Raw genomic sequence first — 24,738 nt, 5'->3', positions numbered from 1 at the left:
CATAAGATATAGGTGTATGGGCATATCCATGTGTGTCGACTTTTTAAATTGCCTCAAAACAGTATCCACAGAAGACTCAACAGGTTTGCAGGAAGGAAACCCCATATTCAGTCTCTCAAGATTCAAAGAGCAAGGCAAAGTCTCCTGTATAATATATCTGACTTTTAGTTATCTGGTGCCAACTCTTGCTTAGCCCTGGAACCAGACGACAGAACATCTGTCAAGTCATTAACAGAAGCAGCCTCAATATCCTTGTCTTTATGAGGATTCTTTTTTAATGGCAGAATATTTTTCAAACCCTTCCTTTTGACTTTGACAACTTCCCACTCCTAGTTCTCTTTGTTTGGGCAGAAAGGCAAGTAGAGCTGAGGAGGGTGGTGTGGAATCAGATTCCACTTAAATTTTTAGCATGTTCCCCCAAGTCAATGATCAGCATTATAACATAAAGAGAATTAGGGAGACAAAAACAACAGAAATAATGCTTCAAAATAGCATCGCTTGCTGCCCTAAAAGCATTCTTTACACAGGCACTGGAATCTTCTTTTCTCACTCTGATACAGTCAAATAAGAAATTATGCGCATGCTCAAGACTCTTCCCTTTTCACCGAGCAGGTACCTGCAGCCAACACTTTCTGCTTCAGCCGGACACTGTCACAGGAAGAAATACAACAATTGGTAAGGTTTCACCCCAGTAAATCTTACGAAGTGTTCTTTGAGCAGTTTAGTTGTCATGATCCAAAGCCCAGCAGAGAATCTTTTTTTACTTTTATGTCAAGTCTACAAAACACAGCTAAGAATCATTGTTAAAGCCCTAAAGTAAACCAACTGGAAGCAATACATCAGAAAAACTAGCATCAAGGTTTTAAATTTGGCAGTTAGGGCTGGACTGTTCTTACTGGAGAAGGACCAAGGATAATTTATATTTGGCTAGGTATAATCTGAGGTGGCGTGATGGACTATAAAAACAATGTATATGTAGCACTGACTAATTACCAGTGACTGAGATTAATTCAACCATTCTATCCGTCACTTTTTTGTATTCTTCATTGTGATGCACAAAGTGTGATGTAATGCACAGATAAAGGGTTCGATGCTCACTGTGCCACTGGTGCCAATCTTCACCTGACTGAAGAGGCACAATTGAGCCAAAACTGATCTTAGATTGATTGATTGTATTTCTGACTAGACAGTTCAAGTTGGGCTGTTCCTTATTGGTATATGAATGGGTCTAACCTGAGGTAGCAAAGTGGGCAAAAACAATGCAGCTCCAAGTGATTACCAGTGGCTGGAAATATTTCAAACATTCCATCTATCAATGTTTTGTCCTCTTCATTGCGACACCCTAAGGGTGATGGGTATTCCCAGATGTGGGTCAGGCCACTGCTGCCAAATTTCACCTGACTAAAGGGGACCAACTAGGCTTGTACCAGTCTTGGGTTGCTTGCTTCCAGTTCAAAGAAGACCTTTTTTGGCAGTACAGGTGGGTCTGTTCCTACTGGGGCACTACCAAGGTCAGTGGCTGGGTCTAATGGTGGGAATAGTGGGCAAATAAAAGAATGAACTGGGAGATGGCCCTGAGTAATTACCAGCAGCTGAGATTAATTCAAGCATTCCATCCATTACTTTTTTGTATTCTTCAAGGTTTAGAGTCCAGCAGAGAACCACTGACTGAATTTTGCAGCATAGTCAAGGCTCAAGAACAGCAGGCACCTACTGTTTAAAATAAAAACAACCATGTTTTACCATATTCCCAAACCCACTATGGTTTTGTCTCTTTCCTTTGCGCTCGCGGTGGCCCTTTGAATCGCCTTGCTTATGTCAACTGTTTACTTTTCATTTTCAGTTTGTGTGGCAAGAAAAGTAGTTAGGAATTTACAATGCGAATAGCTCTAACTCGAGCAAACGTGAGACCCATTGAATTGCAAATACTTGTTTTTATTGGAAGAGTTTACAAAATCTATAAATTCATCATATTATATATTAGCAGCAATCCTGTACAAAAAACATATTTCAAAACATTTTACAGCTAAGTTTATGGCACCACATCAATCGATCATTGTTTTCCCTGAATGAGGCAACAATTTTATACACGACCACAATTATTCAAAATTTAAAGTAGAGACTTAGCTTTTCAGCATAATACTGTGATCTTATATAGGTCTTATTAAGCACTTTTACATAAGCTTCACAAACTGGTTAAAGTACAGCATCAAATCATCTTGTATTTTAGCAGCAGTCCTATACAGAATGAAAACGTTTGACATTTTATGTACCGGTTTTACTTTCAAGCACAATATTCTCGACTCATACAATCCTTTTTATGAATGATTTATCTGTTCAAAACCTTCCCACTGCCTCAATAATTTGCTATCTGAGCCTGATCTTAATACGCAACATCACTTTAATCTTACATTTTTTCGCGTGTGGATGCTAACTTTGTTTTCCAATTTTGCAGGATTATAAACCTCGCAATTAGCATAACCAAGAAAATATTTTTGTTATGTTCCGTAATGAAATTAACATTAGATGAATACCCCAATAGTATTAGCTGCGGGTCATTTGGGAAGTCAATAGTAACTGTATACCGCCCAGTAGGGTTCAACACTGGCTTACATTTCCTAGCTTTTCTACCCAAGAAAGAAAGTATGAAAGACAGGACAGGAAGAGTCTGGGTAAACTAATGATACACAGAATACCCAGGGGGGATGTGTGGGGCTTACTTTAAGCATATCCAGGTTTTAAATTCCTATTTCGAGGAGGTAACAGCTTCAAAAGTAATGAGAGGGACGTCAAAAAAGGACATCGAGGTAATGGGAGCGTACGAAAAAGATGTTAAATCTTTAATTAAAAAAATAAATAACAGGCCATATATTCTTTTAACATAATCATAAAGTTTGATGTTGGTATGTTAGTACATAAATAAGCAATATGGATGAATAAGTTAATTAGCTTCGGTAACATTCTTTCTCTATTCTACCTGCTCTTAATGACAGATTCCTCACCTTTTGAGTTCTACTAGGCGCCAGACTGGATCCAGGAACTATTTGCATCAATTGTTCTTGTACAATGACAGTTGGTGCCACCAGACTCTGCAGCGGCCTCATTTCTCCTCTTGAAATGACATGCCGCCACTGCATGCTTACATCAATTTACAATAAAGCCTTCCACCCCCTTAAATGCCCCCAACATGAGTGGCATATCAAAATATTGAGAGTGTGCAAATCCCATCTTGGCATCTTATCTACTCAGGAAATGTAGAGAGGAAAGGGCAATGAGGAACCTGTGGTTAGAGTGCTCAATAATAGAAGAATTACTAAGGGTAAGTAGCTTGTTCTTCCGATGATACAAGGAAAGTACTTCCCAAAGTACTTCTCACAGGAAATCCTGCAAGACCAAGCAAACAAATGACCAGCTATGCAGTCCTGGCAAAGGTGTGGTCAGATGCTAGTGTAGCCGTCTGGGTGATGTTTAGCTCTGCAACACTCATGCAGTGGTGGCTTAGTTCTGGTAAAATGAGCCAATTGACTCTCTCAGGAACCTTCTTTTTGGCCAAAGCATAGCACACCTTTAAGCAAAGAACAATACAATCAATCAATCAATCTATTTGGAAAGCGCGCTACATACCCATGAGGGTTTCAAGGCGCTGGGGGGGGGGGGGAGGGTGCTGCTACTGCTCGAAGAGCCAGGTCTTGAGGAGTCTTCTGAAGGAAAGCAGGTCCTGGGTCTGTCTTAGGTCAGACTGGAGGGTGTTTCAGGTCTTGGCGGCGAGGTAAGAGAAAGATCTGCCGCCGCAGGATCTGCGCCAGATGCGGGGGATGGAGCCGAGGGCGAGGTTGGCAGAGCGGAGTTGCCGGGTGGGGGTGTAGAAGCTGAGTCTGCTGTTCAGGTAGGTCGGTCCGGTGTTGTGGAGTGCTTTGTGTGCGTGGGTGAGGAGCTTGAAGGTGATCCTCTTGTTGACGGGGAGCCAGTGAAGGTCTCTTAGGTGGGGGGTGATGTGGCTGTGGCGAGGCATGTTGAGGATGAGACGGGTGGAGGCGTTTTGGATGCGTTGGAGGCACTGTACATTGACATTGTTTGTTTCAGCAATGCTCTTCCATTTTTAACACCAGAGATGTCTGTCCACAAAACGTTAGTCATCCACACAGCGCACCATAGTCTGATCAATACAAAGGGCTGACTTAGGGTCCAGCTGGCGAAGCATTCCCCCTCCTTTGAGGGATGCTGCAGAGAGAAGATAGCAGTGAGTGTGATGGACTGCTCTACACCATAGAAATGTGAAACCAAATTTGGCCAAAAAGATACTCAAGTATAAAACACAAGCTTGTCCGAAAAGATGGTAAATTTGAAACTGTAGCCTGCTTTCGATTGATCCAAAGGTCCCTCACCAGGTCACAAACTTTTCCCAGTGTCAATAATAGACTGCATTTGTGGACAGCCATTAAGTATCTAAGATGATATCCACTAATTTCTCAAGCATATCAAATCAACCCAGCTGGTTCCACTAAACCTCCATGCATGTAGGTGTAGATTGTGGAGGTTCAGGTGCAGAACTGCGCTCTGTTCTTGGGAGAGCACGTCCTCCCAAAGAAGGAGAAACACTCAGCATGTTGGAGTACCCGAACCTCTGAATCCAATTCAGGTCTATGAAGATCAGTTGCGCCCAGTACCTCTTGATTTTCTTCAGGACCCTGTGAAGCAGCGGCAAAGGCTGGGGAATGTGTAAATGTGATCAGGGTCCTGCATAAGGAAGAACACATCTCCTAGGGAACTTTAAGGCACAACCTTGCGTGTGCAAAAGGCTTAGCAGTGATACCATGCGTGGTTTGGTAGGCAACATCTGCTAAGCTCGTCCACCCTTGTATTCATTATCAAAGCCTCTGAGCCTCCTACCACAGCACAAGTGACCCACTGTCTTTTTCTTTTGCAGTACCACATGTCGGTTGTGTTGTTTGTCACAATGTGCATAGGGCCTGCCAATAGTTGTGTTAAAACATCATTCATACACCATAAAAAGTCCCAGACTGCCACGTACAACACAAGGAAGTAGTCCAGGCAGAATCCCCAGTGCTAAGCCCAATACAAGCAAAGGTTTCACTGCAGAGTATGTGTGTGCTCACAGGCATGCTCCACAAGCTGGATGCACAAGGCTAGGAGACTAAGAATCATTAGAACTGTCCAAGCCTTAGAAGCATCCGAGACAGGACACAGGCAGGAACCCAAAATACTCAGATCACATCCAGAATATCCCAGACCCACTCAAAGGGTGGAAAGTCTTTCAACACCACTATAAAGGGAATCCTAGGCACTGGTCGAAGATAGGATTTCAGTTTGTTGATAGAGAACCCCAGAAGAGATAGTAGAAAGATAGTTGTCCTCAGGTTGTCCACAACTGATAAAACCACCTTAAAAAATGAGACATCGACATTCTTAAATACATGTCCCTCGACCTGTGAAAATGTCTTGTGATCACAACCCTCTTTGTCATGAACACTCAGGGGCCCCAGGTGAGTTAGTCCTGGAAGTGTTAGTTCCCCACAACAAAGTGGAGTAAACACAGGTTGGACTGCCAGAACGGGTACATCAGTGTGTGTGTACTTTAAGTCCCATGCACACCATCCAAACCACAGCATCCAGGATGGAGAAGACCTGGGTCACAGTCAGTAAGGCCACTGACCAGGCTAAGATGGTTGCCTTTGGCAGTAATCAGATCCCCCGGAGTAATTTCTGTTTTTTCTGTAATGTTGATGGAACAGGCGGGCCAGGAACAGCGAGCCAAAGGAGCATTTTGCAGCATGGATAACTTTGAACTGATCCAATGCATGTATATGCTTTGTCTCCAAGCAGCATGGAGCCATCAAAAGGTATATCTATGAGGAATGAACATGTATCCCTGGAGAAAACCAAACTGTGCATCGAGGTTTGATGGTAAAACACCACACTAGTACCCACTAGTACCCATAACATGTCCTACAGAGTCTGTGGTGTGCAACCTGGCCCATAAAATGTACTTGGTTACATCCTGACTGTTATCAACTATCTGGACAATGGAATATTATAAATGCCTAAGAATCAGCAGGCAAAAACTTGCTCGCCATATCTCAGAGGGCATGTTAATATCTCCCTAGCTTTTAGAGACTGTAATGCCAAACTGGCGGAAGAATCAACCTCTTACCAAGCACATCAATATGTTTAGATTCCCATTGAGACTGGGTAGTAGGAAAAGTAGGAAAAGCTGAATTCCCTTGTCCATACAGACAGCAAGCTTTCTCTGTTTGTCTACACTGTTCTTAGCAGGGTCTGTGGCAGTGCCTTAGTAATACCATATTTAGTCACTGGTCAAGACCTAGCCGAGCTCGAATTCAGATCTAAGATCAGCAGTGGGGATGCATATGAAACAGGTGCCTCAGCAGCCAGGGGAAGAACCGGACTAGTCACAACTGGCACAACTTTTAGCAAAGGAGTGGAGATGTTGGTTGGCACTGGCACAGGGACAGGCAGAGGCCTAGTGGGGTCAGTAAACTCCATTTCAATCCCCACCAGTGGAATTTAGGTTGGTGGCACCTGTGGAATCATGGGGCCCTAGTGGGGATTAGGGTGAACCTGAATCATCCTTAAAAGCTGCAATATTGCCTACTTGAAGGCTTCTTGTTGTGAAGTCCAATATGGCCCAGGAAACTCGGGGTATATGGGTTTCAGATCTAGTATGGTGTTGAAGTCATACAACTGGCACAGAGTAGGGTTTTCAAATGCTCGAATGTGCTTTCTCTCCATGTAGTGGGGGTGACAAGGTGAGGTACTCCATCTGGACTTTGTGTGTCTGTGGCAAGATTTGTCCTTTGACTTTGCCGTGAATTTACACAAAGACCGGGAACAAGGCTTGGACTGCAACATGGAGTGCATTCTTAGACATTGTAAGTGCAGTGTGGCCATATTGATTACATGGACTGGGAGTTTGTCATTACCAACTCGACAGCTCCATGATGGCTCCACTGAAGACTAGGAAGTGTGGTATCGAACTTCTCAGCACAATAAATCCACATTTATGCCAGTGCTGGATTTATTGTAAAATGCACACAGAGGGAATCTTAGAGATGCCTCCTGTATTTTACGCAACCCTTTAGTGTAGGACTGACCAGTTTTTGCCAGCCTGCCAAGACAAGTTTCTGACCCCATGGGGTGAGAGCCTTTGTGCTCTCTGGGGTCAGAAACAAAGCCTGCTCTGGGTGGAGGTGCTTCACACCTCACTTCTATAGGAACTGTATTACTTGGCGGTGAGCCTCAAAGGCTCAGGCTCCTCTTACAGGGCCCCAGGGCACTGCAGCTAGTGGAGATGCCCACCCCCCAGACCAAGCCCCACTTTTGGCAGCAGGTCCGGTGGGAAAATTAAGTAGGACAGAAAGGAGTGACCACTGCAGCTAGGACCACCCCTAAGGTCTCTGCAGAATCCTCCATCTTGTTTTGGAGGGTAGGGACCAATAGGGTTAGGGATGTGCACCTCTCCCCAAAGGGAGTGGGCACAGGAAGGGTGTAGCCACCCTCGCTGTCATTAGCTATTGGCTACTGTCCTCTGACCCTTGGAACGCCCCTAAGTCTAGTATTTAGGGGCTCCCTTGAACCTCACTGACCAGATTCCTGGCAACCTCAGAAGAAAGAAGGACTGCTAAGCCAACCCCAGCAGTGAAGACTCCAAACGACAACTGACTTGGATCCAGCTATACCGGCCTGTCTGAAGCTCAAAGACCTCCGCTCCAAGAAGGCGACTCATCCTGCAGGATAAGCAACCTCTACCAACCCCCAGAGGACTGCCTGCCCAGCAGAGGACCAAGAACTCCCAAGCGCAGCCGCCCTGTCCAGAAGAAACCACCAAAAGGACGCCAGAACCATCCCGGATCCGCAAGCCCTGTCCACTCTGAACCCGACACCCATGGCCCGAGTACAGGTGGCCCACCGGTGCAGAGGAGGTCTCCTGGCGATTCTGATCTTGAGTCTGTCATCGGTTGACCCCTCCTGGACAACACGACGACAACTGCAGTCTGAATCCAGAGGCCCCCCCTCTTGACTGCGACGGGATCTGACGAAGATTCCCAATGCCTAAAGGTATCCCTGCATCCGCAGCCCTCTGGCCTTGGGGAATCTGACCTATGGTCCAACAACGTCCAGTGATTGCCTGTCCAGCCTTTGGTTTTCAAGAACCGACCACCTGGACACAGCCTGCAGCATCTTTGTGACCCTAGGGTTCTCCCATTGAAATGCAGTGGGCACCTGCCGCTGTGTTTGCACCCTGCACTCGGCTGCCCCTGTGCCGCTGAGGGTGTATGTTTGGCGCTGACCTATGGCCCCCTCTGTGCTGACCTAAACTCTCCAGGCCTGTGTCCTGAAAACACGGGTACTTACATACAGTCCATTTTCTACCAAGTCACCCCAGTCCTCATAGGATTCCTTCACAAACCTGCGGGACCTCCACACCCAGCCGGCCCGTGTTGCTGATGGTGCACTATTGGGGTCAACCTGAACTTTGACCTGTGGACATCCTAACCCCTAAAGACTGAACTAGAAAGTTGTGTACTTACCTGTTAATTGTGCTAACACTACCCCCCCAGGACTCCTGCAACAAAGATCCTTTGGTTCTAGTAATAAAGGAACAACATATACTTTAGTATATAAAAACAATTGGCCTGGAGTTAGTCACTGAGTGTGTGCCTCATATTTTGACTGTGTGTGTACCACAAATGCTTTGCACTACCCTCTGATAAGCCTATCTGCTCGACAGCACTACCACAAAAGAGAGCATTAGTATTATCTACTTTAGCCTTTGGGGAACCCCTGGACTCTGTACACACCTTAACTTATTTTGGTATAGTATATATAGAGCCAGCTTCCTACATATAGGTTTCAAAACTGAGTAGTTTTATGCAAGTGTGGCGTATAATTAAACAGTAGTACATGGATTTAAACCTGTTAGATAGACCTTAGTGGATGCCTACGAGTCTTAAATGGAGCTGTTTTCAACTGTAAACCTATGTTTATGCCAGAAAATGGATTTGTGATTCAGGTCTGTAGTCTATACTTTATGCATACAATGTTTAATGTGTAACATAAGATGCATTGATATCTTTTTTGCAATTTACTCTGTATATCGCCATCAACAACCACATAATATTAAGAGATAGGTTTAACTTACCTCCTTCCACATTTAGAATCATTTGTTTAGATACTACATTTGTGGAGCCTTCCTGTCTTACTTCACAGATAATTTCTGCTCCATTATCACGTTCAATGTCTGGTTCAAAGTTAAGTTCACTAGAGATAGAGTATGTTCCATCTCTGTTCCTTGTATCATGGGATAGCATGATCTTCCATTGCACTGTTTCCTCCCCAGATCCATTCCCTGATCCTGTCTCAATATTATTGTTGTTGGGAGTGTTCCTCCATCGCAAGTAAGGTGTATTTTTGTCTAATTTTCTGAATTCTTCCTTTGTTACACGTGTGCCATGCTTCATTTTCCAAGTGATTTGAATTGTACAGGGATAAAATCCAGACACGTCAACCTTTAATTTTAGCATTTCTTTATGTATAGTCTGTGTTAATGCCTTTATCTCGGATACTTTGGGCGGCACTGTTGAGAAATAAAATAGTTTTACAATGGGTTTCATATAAGGGTGTCAGGAAACTTAACAACAGTGAAAGGTCTCAAATTCTATTTAAACATTGATGATTATCAAAATATTGTATATGTAATATGAACTACTGACATTTTGTAACTAATGGAAGATTATCAGTACAAGCTGGACGATATTGTAACCCAACTGAGCCTTTACCCTGAATAGTGATTTTGCATACTTTGACCATTAACACCGCAGACTGCTCAAAACTGAACACTGCCCCCAGTCCATGAAGAAGAGATCCAAATACAAGACCTGCATGTGGTGTCCATTATCCGTTGTAATTTGGGAGTTCAATTTCAGTCAAGCAAGCATGTCTAGAAGGTTATTTAAGTTCTTCGACCTTGCTTATCGCCTAGATGTGGGGTCACACGCTGAGTTGCGCTGGATGCCTACAATGCAATTCTTCAGCAAACCTTACATCTGTTAGAACTCTATTAAATCACAATCTTACTGACTCACCCACACCATGCTATATCCAAAAGATAGTGGATTAGACACTGTCAACTCTCACTAACTTGCTGGTAAGGTGCACTGACATGCTAACGTGCCATGCAATAATCTATTATAATAAGACATGTGGAATTGCTACAATATGTACAGTCTACAATTCCTTATATATGCCTTATCTGATGCATGTCATCACTGCCATGCAATATTCAAGATAATGCTCTGCTCAATGAGTCGTTTCATTGTGCACAGTTTCAAATTACATCTGTTTATTAACTGTAAAGGACAAATAGGTCTTTTTGAATGATTGTGAAATCTTAAAGGAATTGGGGCACCACTAAATTGAAAGCACAGGCTGTAGGTGATATTGTTTAGTTTCAGGATAGGTATGATTTTGTGAACAGTATTTCTTGCCGGAATAATGTAGTGCTTGATGCTTCCATACCATCTAAAGCAAAAGACTCCCAATGGGCTGTAAGGGTCATGTAGCTCAAGAGCTGAGCAACGCCCATATGTCCTTCGACTCTCACTTGGTTAGTAGTTGCGCGACCACCCAAAAGATGTGTGATGATTCTTCATTGGGCTGTTTGCCCTAAAGTATTCAATGTTCTCGTGGCATGCCCTTAGTGACATGCTTTCTGTATATGTAACAAACAGCATTATTTAGAGCTGCTGGTTAAAGAAGTGAATATTGACTGGATAACTCCAGCAATGGACCAGTAGACAGACCTAGATGTTCAGTCCTATATCCCTCTACACTACCCTTCCCAAAGACAGGGCAATTTGTAATACTGAAAAGATTGGATGAGGACTTGTTGAGAAGTTTTTTTAAATCTAATTTTGAGCTCTAGCACTCTACAGGTTTTCATTATCAGAAAAGATATGCTTATAGCTCAATCATTTACATTCAGAAAACCACTGAAAACCTGGACTACTTCCTTTAAACATTGTTTCACAAACGTATGTGCCAATACATGTTTTGTTGCATTTAATTAGAGAGCTCTTATAGAGGCAGTCCATGTTCAAGGCTCAATTAATAAACATTTAAAGCAATAATAGGAATGCATAATAAAACGAAATGACAAAAGACAAGAAAAAAGTGGAACTGTGAATAAACCTGTGGGAAATTACATTATTTACAATCTCCATATAATGAGTAGAGACAATATCAAGTAAATATATAAAATTTGAAAGAAAACCCACTTCTCATCAACTCAAAGTCTCTTATTCAATAAGCAGTTTTCAATCTACAAAGACAAAGTATTATTGAAATGTTTTTATCTGAACAAATAAAGTGCATGGCAAATGCCTAAGTGGCAGACTCATCTAGCTAATATTAAAATTTAACCATGGACTTCTATTTATTAAAATTTGCTTTTATAATCTAACTCATTAATCATGTTCCTAGTTTGCTTAGCATACATTGTTGCTTGTGAATATACATGAAAATCTGTGATCATTTGTATGTATACGTGATGCCTCTTTAATTAAATATCTTTAGGGTATGCTCTTTCTTGGGGAAATATGATTACTTGAGACACTACCATGCAGGCTTCCCTAGGGGCTCTGGAGGATTGGCGGCAATGCTGCATAGATTATTTCCCTCTGAAGGACTTTTTTCCTTACACAGGGTCATCCCCAGTCGTTTTGCCTCCTTCCTACTGGTTTTTCTGACCTCTTGCTGTTGGCTCTAGGACTCTGAGCACTTTATCACTGCTGACCAGTGCTAAAGTGCAGTGGTCTCCCATCTAAAGTTGGTATGATTAGCTTATACCTAATTAGCGTATTTAATTCACCTATAAGTCCCTTGTACAGTGGTATCTCTATACCCAGGGCCTGTAAATTAAATACTACTAGTGGGCCTGCAGCGCTGCTTGCGCTACCCACTGAAGTGGACTTTCAAACCTGTCTCAGGCCTGCTAGTGCAGGGCCTGTGTGCGCAGTTTTTTGCCACAGGGACCTGGCATCTAAATTTACTTGCCAGGCCCAGAACTCCCCTTTTACTACATGTAAGTCACCCCTAAGGTACGCCCTAGCTAGCCCTAGGGTCAGGGTGCCATGTATGTAGAAGGCAGGACATGTGCCAGGTTGCGTGGCCTGTCCTGGTAGTGACAAACAGCCTAAAATGGTGTCTCACTGCTGTGAGTGCTGCCTTCTCATAGGACTGCATTAGAAATGCCCTGCCTTATGTGTAAGGGGTATTGTCTGATTTATGAGGGGTAGCGTAGGCGTGTTTGGTATGGTTGTGATGGTGATAATAAATGCTGCCTACTGGTGTAAGTGTATTTTTTATTACTATCACAGAAATGACACTTCTAGAAAGTGCGCATTTATCTGTGCTTATGACTCTGGTGTTTTGCAGCTTGACTCCAATCCACGTCTGGGCAGAGTGACAGTTGGGGCTTTGTGCATCCTTTTTAGACAGCCTGTACACAGGGAGGGTGGAGGTGTCACAGAGGTGCATCTGCATACTGAATAGTCTTCTTGGGCTGAGAGAAAGGAGAGGCGGGGCACACCTACATTTGTAAAGGCTGTGCCCTGGCCTCACACAATAGGGTCGTTAACCCCCCACTGATGTTTGGAGCCTGTGCTGAAAGGAGAGAGGGGGCACTCCCAGAACCAGTTGTAACTGGCTGGAACCTCTTCTCCCTACCATTGCAAAACATTGTAAGGACTGAGTATAAGTATAGGGGAATTTTCCCCACAATTTGGAGACTCTTTGAACTACCTAGAACTGGACACAATGCTGCTGGAGAGACTCACCAGGAACCGCCATGGACTGCTGCTGCTTTGCTGACATGTGACCTGCTTGGCCACTTTGAGGGACTGCCTGCATTCTCCTTGTGCTGGCCTGCTGCTGGACTCTGCCACCTGTGCTCCTTTTTCTCTTCACTGTTGTCCCCCCAGGGTCAGGGTGCTGTGGCCCTGACCCTGCAACAACCTGCTTTCAAAGTGCATGAGGAGCGCTTTCTCTTGAATTGCCTAGTGCCTAGTGAGGGCTGTGGAGTCATTTTACCCGACGCTGAAAATCACTGCCGCAGCCGGGCCTCACAAATTGCTAGAGCGCATCAGAGCGCACTGTATTTCAGCCCCAGGGCACTTGCTGAAAAAGAGAGGAGCCGACGCGCTCCTCCTTGTGCCCCCGGGGCACCCGAAGCATCCTTATTTCCAAACTCAGATCACGAGTGCTCCTGTCGTGCCCCCGGGGAGAAGCGCGCTCCGTAGAGTGCCCCCGTGGCACTGTCAGGCACCGACTTTGGTGCCTGCCTGTTGTTCGATGGCTGGGCAGGCTGCATGTAAAGCCGGAAGCCGGGTGGGGGGAGGTTCCCTCCGGCCCCAACGAGGCCGTCCTGCTTTCTCTTGGACTGCGGGCAGGGCAGAAGCCTCAACAGAGGCCCCCCGTGCCGCTGGTCCTCGGCTTGGTCCCTGTGTGGGCCGGTTCGGATCTTTTGCCCCCCCTCGTAGAGAGCCAGTTAAGACCCGGGGGACCCTACAACATTTGCGGGTCCCAGGAGGGGCCCGCACTTAAATCGGAGGGGGTGGTGGCGCCCCGCTCCTCGCATTCTTCCTGTCTTGTGGCCCCCCCTCCGGGAGGGCCGGTGGAGCCTCTGGGAGGTCCCCTAGTGATCACGGGTCCCCAGGAGGGAGCCCGTCAGGAGTGTAGAGGGGGTGCGTGCCGCTCCTCTCATCCCCAGTATTTTAAGAAGGCCACCACGTTGCACAGTGGAACGCCGGGCCCCTTTCTTCTTTGTCTTCTAGGCACGGAAGGTGCCTGCTTCATCATTTCCAGGTATTCCTTAGAGGGCCAATATGTTCATAATCTAAAGTTCTTTCTAAAGACTTTGTAAATTAATATATGTTGCCTACCTGTTTTATGATGTTTTTGTGTGCATATGCAAATGTTCCTTTTATGGACATGCTTGCTAATATGTTTCTCTAACTTTCCATAAGTTATCTAATGTTCCTACTATGGGCATTTTATGATACTCTTGTGACAAGTGCTTTTGTGTAATAACATGTTTTCCTGACTACTGCTTATGTTTCAAAATACTGAGTAACCTGTGTGTTATGTGTGACTACTGCTGGTTTGCAGAGTAACTAATGTGTAATGTTCTGACAACTGCTAAGGCAGCAGGATAGTACTGATATGTGATGTTTGGTCTAATAATTACGTTGTGTACAATACAGTGTATTTTCGTATAATCTGGTGTTGTGTTTCCTTTGTGGTGGGGATATTGCGTCACGTGTGTTGTGTGTGTTGTGCAAAGGCTTTACACATTACCTCTGGGATAGGCCTGACTGCTCGTGCCAAGCTACCAAGGGGGTGAGCAGGGGTTATCTTGGACGTGTAACTCCCTTACCCTGACTAGAGTGGGTAGGTTCTGCCTGGCTGAGGTGCATACCCTTGCCAACCAGAAACCCCATTTCTAACACCCTCGTGGTCACCAAGACATGCCATAATGATCTGGGTAGATTTGTTATAGTAGAGGGAATATTGGACTGCTTCCTAAGGACGCTCTGCAGCGTTTATGCTCGCCTCTCGCCAGTAACCTTTACACTTCAGGCTCTGGCAACTAATGCTGCAGATGAAGCCTAAGTGGCTTTAGGGGTGGGGGGGAGTGGCTTTAGGACGCTAATAGATTCTCCCCTGGGCACAGACTCACACGCAGCAGCTAACTGTAGGAGGCTGGCCTGGCTTATAGTGGGTACCTTGTGGTACTTACACCCTGTGCCAGGTCCAGTTATCCCTAATTAGTAGAATAGAGGTGTTTCTAGCAGCTTAGGCTGTTAGAAGGTAGCTATGGCAAAGCAGCTTAGGCTGAACTAGGAGACAAAGCTCCTACTATACCACGTATATCATATAGCACAATATCATAAGAAAACACAATACTCAGAGTTACTAAAAATAAAGGTACTTTATTTTTATGACAATATGCCGAAAGTATCTCAGTGAGTACCCTCAGTTAGAAGGTAAGTAATATACACAAGTTATATGTACACAAACCCAAAACAGGTAAGTAACAGTAAGAAAAGTAATGCAAACAATGTAGGGTCACAATAGGATGCAATAGGTGTACATAGGTCTAGGGGCAACACAAACCATATACTCCAAAAGTGGAATGCGAATCACGAATGGACCCCAGACCTATGGGAGCTTGTAGAGGGTCGCTGGGACTGTAAGAAAACAGTAAGGGTGTCCAAAATACCCCACCCCAAGACCCTAGAAAGTCGGAGTAAAGTTACCCTACTACCCCAGAAAGACATAATAGTCGTGATAGGGGGATTCTGCAAGAACCACAAGCACCAGCAAAACACTGAAGACGGATTCCTGGACGTGAGGACCTGCAAGGCAAGGGGACCAAGTGCAAGAGTCTCAATAGTGTCCGGGGGGGCAGGAGCCCAGGAAACCCCGGATGAAGGTGCAAAAGGGTTGCCTCCGGGTTGAAGAAGCAGAAGATTCTGCAACAACGAAAAGGGCTAGGAACTTCTCCTTTGGATGGAAGATGTCCCACGACGTGCTGGATGTTGCAGAAGTGTTTCCACGCAGAAATACCACAAACAAGCCTTGCTAGCTGCAAGGGCCGGGGTACAGGTTTTTGGGTGCTGCTGGGGACCAGGAAGGACCAGGATGTCGCCCCTTGGAGGAGGAGACAGAGGGCGCACTCAGCAACTCAGAGAGCCCCCGCAGAAGCAGGCAGCACCCGCAGACGTACGGGAGCAGGCACTTTGAAGATTTGTGAAGCCGGAGTCACAAAAGGAGGGTCCCACGACGTCGGAGTCCAGCTCAGAGGGTTGAGCACTGCAGGACGGAGTGCTGGGGACCCAGGCTGTGCACAAAGGAATCCTTGGAGAAGTGCACAGAAGCCGGAGCAGCTGCAAATCACACAGTACAAAGGTTTGCTGTCTGGTGTGGGGAGGCAAGGACTTACCTCCACCAAACTTGGACTGAAGGATCACTGGACTGTGGGGCCCCTTGGATCTAGCTCCTGTGTTCCAGGGAATACGCTCGTCAGGATGAGAGGGGACCCAGAGGACCGGTGATGCAGTCTTTTGGTGCCTGCGTGAGCGGGGGAAGATTCCGTCGACCCACAGGAGATTTCTTCTTGGCTTCCAGTGCAGGGTGAAGGCAGACAGCCCTCAGAGCATGCACCACCAGGAAACAGTCGAGAAAGCCGCCAGGATGAGGCACTACAATGTTGCTGGTAGTCGTCTTGCTACTTTGTTGGGGTTTTGCAGGCGTCCTGGAGCAGTCAGCGGTCGATCCTTGGCAGAAGTCGAAGAGGGAAGTGCAGAGGAACTCTGGTGAGCTCTTGCATTCGTTATCTGAAGAATACCCCAGAGGAGGGGCGCTAAATAGCCAGAAAAGGAGGTTTGGCTACCAAGAAAGGAGGTTTGGCTACCAAGAGAGGTAAGAGCCTATCAGAGGGGGTCTCTGATGTCACCTGCTGGCACTGGCCACTCAGAGCAGTCCAGTGTGCCCCCAACACCTCTGAATCCAAGATGGCAGAGGTCTAGGACACACTGGAGGAGCTCTGGGCACCTCCACTGGGAGGTACTGGTCAGGGGAGTGGTCACTCCCCTTTCCTTTGTCCAGTTTCGCGCCAGAGCAGGGCTGGGGGATCCCTGAACCAGTGTAGACTGCCTTATGCAGAGATGGGCACCATCTGTGCCCATCAAAGCATTTCCAGAGGCTGGGGGAGGCTACTCCTCCCCAGCCCTTCACACCTATTTCCAAAGGGAGAGGGTGTAACACCCTCTCTCAGAGGAATTCATTTGTTCTGCCTTCCTGGGCCGGGGCTGCCCAGACCCCAGGAGGCAGAATCTTGTCTGAGGGTTGCCAGCAGCAGCAGCTGCAGTGGAAACCCCGGAAAGGCAGTTCGGCAGTACCCGGGTTCTGTGCTAGAGACCCGGAGGATCATGGAATTGTACCCCCAATACCATAATGGTATTGGGGTGACAATTCGAGGTTCGTAGACAAATTACATGGCCATGTTCGGAGTTACCATGGTGACGCTACACATAGGTAGTGACCTATGTGCAGTGCACGCGTGTAATGGTGTCCCCGCACTCACAAAGTTTGGGGAAATTGCCCTGAACGATCTGGGGGCACCTTGGCTAGTGCTAGGGTGCCCACATACTAAGAAACTTGGCACCCAACCTTCACCAAGTGAGGGTTAGACATATAGGTGACTTATGAGTTACTTATGTGCAGTGAAAAATGGCTGTGAAATAACGTGGACATTATTTCACTCAGGCTGCAGTGGCAGGCCTGTGTAAGAATTGTCTGAGCTCTGTATGGGTGGCAAAAGAAATGCTGAAGCCTATAATGATCTCCTGGAACCCCAATACCCTGGGGACCTAAGTACCATATACAAGGGAATTATATGGGTGTACCAGTGTGCCAATCTGAATTGGTAAAATTAGTCACTAGCCTGCACCAACAATTTTAGAAAGCAAAGAGAGCGTAAACACTGAGGTTCTGGTTAGCAGAGCCTCAGTGGTACAGTTAGGCACCACACAGGGAACACATACAGGGCATACACTATGAGCACTGGGGTCCTGCCTAGCAGGATCCCAGTGACACAAGGGCAAAAACAAACATACATACAGTGAAAATGGGGGTAACATGCCAGGCAAGATAGTACTTTCCTACACTAACAGACCTCAGTCCAAGGCAAAGTGGGTAGCTTCCAAGGGCCTGATCGATGTATGGCATGTCTGGCATACCTGATTACCAACCATACATGCATTACTTAGCCTCACATAACTGTGACTTGATAGACTTCATCTGAGGGTCGGGAGCATCTGGCGGATGAACGCCTGGTTGCTTAAAGACACAGATTCCATAGAATACATTTGTGAAACCATCAAAAAATGTTTTGATCTTAATACACTTTCACTGTCCTCTCCCATTAGACCTTGGGAAGTGTATAAATCTTTGATGCAAGGCAGGGCCACCCTCCTGGTAAGGGGTGAAGAAAGAGGCAAGGAGCAGGAGGTTATAGAATTAGAGTCATAGATCTTCACTTTCAAGCATACACTGGCTTCAAGTCGATTGGAAGAAACTCAAGCACTCATCGAGGAACTATATATGACCCTCAGATAAAACCTATTAAATGCGGCTAAACAGGCTTGGGCCATGTCCAAGTTCTGAATCTATGAATATGGAAATAAGGCTGGGATCCTTTTATTCTCACTAGCTCAAAGGAGGAAGATAATCCCCTCAGTCTACACATCTACAGGACATAAGGTCTGCAAGACCAAGCAGAGTACTGAAGCATGTGGCAACTATTGTGCTGGTCTGTACTGTGAATGTACCCTCCCATTACTGGAGCAGCTGCATCCCAACTTAAAAGATACTCACCCCTGGCCCTTTTGGTGGTGAACTGTGAATATCTAGACACCCCACAAACGTCAAAGATAAAGGTGGCAATAATGGCCTGACCCTGTGGCAAGACCCTGGGCCCAACAGCTTTGCCATAGAATTTTTTTCAAAGATTTTCTTTGTTACTGACATCCCACCTTCTTAATCTTTACCACTTGGTGGGCAACTCGGGACAACTACCTGACAACTGCCACTGTGTAATAATTTCAGGTATCCTCAAACTGAATAACACACATCATGATTGAGCCTTGTACCGACTTAACATAGGAGATTAACAGCTGAGCCAAGCGGTTGGCATCCCGGTTTTCCTTGGTGATAAGATTATTGGTCCATGAAGACCAAAACAGCTTTATGCCAAATAGGAGTACGAGACATTGTCTACAGAGGCTCCACATTCCTCTGGCACAATTGGAGGAACTACAGGGTTTGGTAGCAACCTCCTAACAGACCAAAAGAGCATTCAATACAGTACAGTTGGTCCTTTCAAGTTTGCTATAAGATGGATATTGGTCCCAGATTTATAGAATTTGTAACTGCACTGTATTATACCCCACGGGCATGGTTTAAAATCAGCAGAATGCTCTCATCCTCCTTCCCTAGTCAACGAGGCACACAGCAAGTCTGCCCTCTGTCAACATTTTTATTTGCATTGATAGTGGAGCCACTAGCAGAGTGGCTTAGAAGAGATGCAGTTACAAAGGATTTGCTGGCCAAAGAGAGAGAAGGATGAAGTGGCAATTTATGCTGACATTCTTTTTTACCTACATCAACCACAGAACACATTACACCACCTTCTGAATAAACTCTGAGCTTATGCGGAGGCCTCTGGATATTTAGCACATTGAGGAAAGTCTACAGATGTACAGTTAACTTACACATTTCCAACACCCATCAGACTCACAATACAAGAGGGCTGAAGATATCTTTCAATACCTATCTTTCATTACCTTGTTATGCATGTTTCTCATGACCCTCACACAGCATGGGACAAAAACAGTATGCCCATCCTGCACCTTACATGTAGAGAATTGGAATTATGTGCCTCATTGCTGCTAAACCTGGTAGGGAGGGTGACTTTATATAAAATGGTATTTCTTCCTTGGTTCTGATACATTCTCCAAATCAATCCTTTTGTTGTCCAGCCTGCTTGCTTCCGGGATTCTCTAGGCTTTGCTAACCTGCTTTGTCTGGGAGGGTAAAATAACCAAGATCTCCCTTCCTAATTGCATGCTGCCAGCACTCATGGGGGTTTAGGAACTTCCAGAGCTCTGCCTCAATTACTGGGCTTCACAATTGGTGCCAATATGGGACTGGCTGTTTGGGGATCGACGGACCTCTTCATGACATCTAGATTTGACAACCCATGACAGACCTAGAACGTTAGATTTATTGTATAGATGGCTTCCTCCTGCACTCACTTTCCCAAGTCACTAGACTTCCTTTCCTCAGCTGGCATGCAGTAGTCACTCACACCAAATGGCCATGCAATCTTACTGCACACACACCTCTTTAGGCTGGGAACTGATTGAAGAGGGCCACGCGACTGGAGGGTGTCCCCCAGTGGGACTTTATAGGTTTCTCCCGTCTGGGTGATGTATGGGACCATGGTGATATCCATACTTTTCAGTGGAGTTTGACTCTACAAATATAACGTTTTAGATATCTTCAGCTGTGTCACGCCCTAAATACATATCAAGATGTCCAACGTGAAGTGCCAGAGTATAACTCTCTTGAACCCAAATAGACCATGAAGGCATTGGGCACGATAGATTTATGAGGATTGCATCAGTCCCTTCTGCTTAAAGACTAAAGACACTGAACCTCTGAAGCGCTTGCAAGAGGCCTGGGAACTAGATGTCTGAAGGATAGGAGGTGACAAATGGCAGGAGGCCCAGATGGCAGCCTGGATTTTGGCCTTCTCCTAGAACCTGTGAATAATCCAATTCAACTACTTTCATAGAACCTACTACAGTTCTATCAGACTACGAAAAAAGATGACAGACTGCAACCCTGAATGAACAAGTTGTCCTGCCTCAGAAGGGTCGCTATATCACGTGATCTGGTCTTGCCCGGCTATGGAGCATTACTGGTTGGAGATGTACGCCTTCCTTGAAAATGTTTTGCAGTTCCCAGTAGTCATGGACCCAAATCTAGCACTGCTGGGAATAATGAAGGGTTGTTTGGAGACTAGGGCCCACATAATCTTGGCAGGCATGAACTTTATGTACACTAATGAAGGGTTGTTTGGAGACTAGGGCCCACATAATCTTGGCAGGCATGAACTTTATGTACACTAAGAGGGACATTACTGCCAGGCCAAATTACTGTGCAACTGAGCACTGAAAGCAGAGGGGCTGAGAACGTAAATATGACAAGGTGTGGTGCCCATGGACTTCACGATAATCAGGCATGGGATTGAGGTGCTGACCATATCTCTTAAAATATGCTTACCCACACATTCTCTATGTACTACGACTCTGAATGCATGAATGTCTGTAACGTATGCTGCGGGTGGTACTATAGCTTTTTATAATTGTGTTTATACCAAGCTCTAAAATAATAAAAAAGAGTTATAAAAATATCTTTCACCTTTAGTGTTTAATTTAAAAAAACCATGAACTGTAAAAATTATAAAGATTGTAAAAATGTGTAGAGAGTTCTTACGTGTGACTAGAACTTACATTTAGGCTTGAAAATGATGTTGAACCAAAAACTGCAAGGTGCATCATTGCTTATAACAAAGATTTAAAGGTTTATTTTAGATTAATAAGCTCTTAAATTTTATCCTAAACAACATCATTGTGCCTTCTAATCAATTTACTAAATATATCAGTTATTTATCATAAATCTTTTTCTCGAAGTTAAGAGTTACGAGTTTATTATATTTGAGTAAATACAATTCACAAGTAATTACATCAATTAGAGCTACTGAAGCACCACATCAATCATAATATTAATAAAAGATCTATTATCATTACTCTGGGGTGTGGCATTCCTATAGCCCGACAACCAGGACATACAGTTTGGGGTCAAGGACAACAAGTTTTTAATATTTATTTTACCCTTGGGACAAATAGGCCCAATCCGCTGCAGCACAAACCCTTTGGCTGCCAGTTTACATATGTTAATGCTGTTTGAACTTGTATTTATGGTTCATTAATGCAAAGCTTTTCTTATTAGGGTGAGCCCTCTAATTAAATGTTATACGGGCACACTGCACTACTGACAGTGGGTGGCACCAGTAAAAAAAAAAAGTGTACATGTTGAAAAAGTTTAATAGGAAGCTATTTATAATGCTCCCAAAATACCCTCTGATTAGCTACAAATGTATGCAGAAGCTTGTAAACAGGATGGATGATTCTTTGCTTTCAAAATAAAATGTTCATAAAAAATGCAAGTACGAAAAAAAGGTTTTGATAAATTATTAAGAAATTGTAGGTACAATTTCTTTGAAGCATCATCTACTAAAAGGTGTTGATGCATTCCAGTATTTCCAAAAAATATTCATGGGAAACATGAAAATAAACAAGCATTGGCAAAGCCAACCAATCTGGCATTGGTTGTTAGTCTTTTGGTTTTGTCAATGCCTGTCTTTTTTGACATGGCTTTTGTAACACTTTATTGTCGTGAGAGCTGCAGGCCACCACACAGTTGTAAACATTGGCAAAAAGAAAAACTTGTTTTGGACTTAAAAAGCACACATTGCCACAGTAGTTCCTGACACTGAACAAAACTACTCTCTGCCATTATGCTCCTTGTGGAAGAGCAGAATTCTATCATTCACAGTAAAGCCAGCCGAAAGATGGCTAGAGAGAGAAAGAGAAATTTAATAAAAAGAAAGGGGCAAATTTTAGCGCCACCTTAGAGCTGCAATAGCGGCGGCACTAAAGTGCCATTTTCCTCACACCATATTTACAAAGTGGTGCAATGCAGGCATTGGGCCACATTGTAAACCCTTGCGCCACATTATGCCTGCGCCAGACATAATGTATGCAAGGGGGGTGTTCCCCTTTTAGGGGGGGCTGAACAAATAGAGCAAGGGAATAGTGCCATTTTTTTGGCCACTTTTAAAGTCTGCTCAGAGCAGGCATTGAAAGGGGGCATAGATTTATTTATAATGGCCCCTATGTGCTCTGCAGGAGTAGCAGCAAAATGGTGGCGCTACTCCTGCAGAGTTCATCAATAGCGTTAAAACTAATTACACCATTGTCCCCTGCCCTGCGCCATGCTGCGCCGTATTTTCAATACGGCTCACACGCGGTGGTAGAGGGCACTGAGGGACACAAGGCAAGTCGCACTGCACTGGATGCAGCGCCATAGTCCTTATATCTGTCCCGCAATGTCTTGGTCACCGCCAGACCTAATCGGGGGCGCAACTGTTAAAGAAAGTCACAAAAGTGCACCCATGGTAATTGCCTGGTTAAAGCCATAGCACCATACCCTTATTTTATATATCCAGAAACGTTGATCCCTAAGCCATCACTTCTGTTACCACCTGTTCAATTGTTTTTGATTATGCACACTGCTATACGTCTAATATTTTGTATGTTATTTTTACAATTCGTTTCTCTCTTTAGAAACTGTTGTTTTATTTTCATTGCTTTGTTATAGTGAAAATTGGAGGTACAAGGTCTTAGTCCTTAACAATTCCCATAAGAAATGCTGTTGATCTGATGTTTCGGGTGGTTTGGTATAGCACATACTAATCTAATAACTGAGGTATTTTTTTATATAGTGTACTCTGGATTTTACTTCCTAAGAAATATACACACCTTACAATCCATAAAGTAAATTCTGGAATCACTATGCTCTAATGTAAATCCACATTTAAATAATTTGGATTTAATACATCATGAAATGTCAGTAAGTCCTGTCCATATCACTTCCAAATTGGCAATGCATCATCAATGAAGCACAATCATAATAAAACATTTCCTTGTTATTATTGCAGGATTTTTCTAACAGCTCAATCTCTCTTATAAAATCCCATAAAGAGCCATTTATAACAGGGAGCAAACCTGGGACCCACTGTAGTTCTGCCTATCTGTTGGAATATGTCATTCTTATAACAGAAATATGTAACAAATTGGAGTATTAGCTGAGGAGTTTAAGTACCCCTCACAAACAATATTTATAATCCTTGTCAGGGTGAACCACTAAAGCCACTAAATAAACATGAGCTCAACCCCTTAGCAGCTATGATACAGAGTAGACATGTTTGAACTAGAGTAAATGTGTTAAGTATTGATGCAGTACTAAAACAGCAATAAGGCTGAAAAGTAAAGCAATCAAAATCCCCCAAACAACGGAGAAAAACAGAGTAAAATTTAATAAACAAAACAGCGCCAAAATAAAAAAAATTCATTAAGGGGAACACAGAGACAGGAATTTTTAATGCTTAAAGTAGAAGAAGTGCCAAGAATCACAATGTGCCAATGATAGTCAATGGTCGCGGTAGAACAGGACCTAGGTGTAATTTGACACTGACCATGAAGGAGCGAGGAGGTTCGTCCTCGTCAAATATTTTACTTTCTGTCTTTACTTCTTTAAGTCCCAATCAACCACAACAGTACACTTCTAATGCCTCTTAGGACCTCAAGGTTGACACTTAGAGAATCACAGGGTGGCAGGCAGAGGCCACAGCAGGGGCCACTCAAGGTCCAGTTGCCACCAGACAGCTTGGCAGCAGCAGGAAAAGGCCTCTTGTAGCTACTGTAGTTCTCTCCTTGTGGACTTATGACTCTTGGAGTCCAGTCGTTGGTACAAGAGGGAGAGCAGATCCAGGCTTCTAGGCTCTTCTCAGACAGCAGGTTCATTCCTCTTCTGATCTTCCATAGGTTAGAGTTCTGAAGTGTGTGCCTAGAGGTGGCACATTCATGCCTGCCACAGGCTAATGGCTGGGAATGACTCTTGGGGACTAACCAATGGGGTAATGGTTCCCAGTGCTACCCCTACTCACTTTGGCCATTTTCAAGATTGCCGACATCTCCAGCCATACTAAACTTGGACTTTGAGGACTTGGTGTGTGTGTGGGGAGTGTGCTATGGTAATCTCAGTGTCCTCCCACACCCAACACCAAAATCTAATTTGATGCGGTCCCTCTACCTACATAATCATCAGAAACAGAAGTCTGGCATAACAGAGCTTGCAGCAAACAGAAGGGGATACACACAAATTGTTTTGGCATTCTGTTTCCCTCCTTTGAAGGGTGCACCAAATGTTATATGTGGAACTACCATA

At 44.6% G+C, this 24,738-nt stretch overlaps 1 protein-coding gene across 2 annotated transcripts in view; it reads right to left on the bottom strand.

Moving 5' to 3' along the window:
* LOC138284672 (uncharacterized) overlaps nucleotides 1-24,738 on the bottom strand; it is a 215,988-nt gene that overhangs the window by 124,608 nt on the left and 66,642 nt on the right. For both annotated transcript variants that reach the window (XM_069223739.1, XM_069223740.1), the window contains one exon: nucleotides 9,182-9,616. In XM_069223739.1, coding sequence (XP_069079840.1) covers nucleotides 9,182-9,616 — 435 coding nt within the window. The remainder of the gene's footprint in view (nucleotides 1-9,181; nucleotides 9,617-24,738) is intronic.

Source organism: Pleurodeles waltl, chromosome 3_1 (assembly GCF_031143425.1).
Source record: "Pleurodeles waltl isolate 20211129_DDA chromosome 3_1, aPleWal1.hap1.20221129, whole genome shotgun sequence".
Lineage (NCBI taxonomy): Eukaryota > Metazoa > Chordata > Amphibia > Caudata > Salamandridae > Pleurodeles > Pleurodeles waltl.
This window is presented reverse-complemented; position numbering and strand designations above follow the sequence as displayed.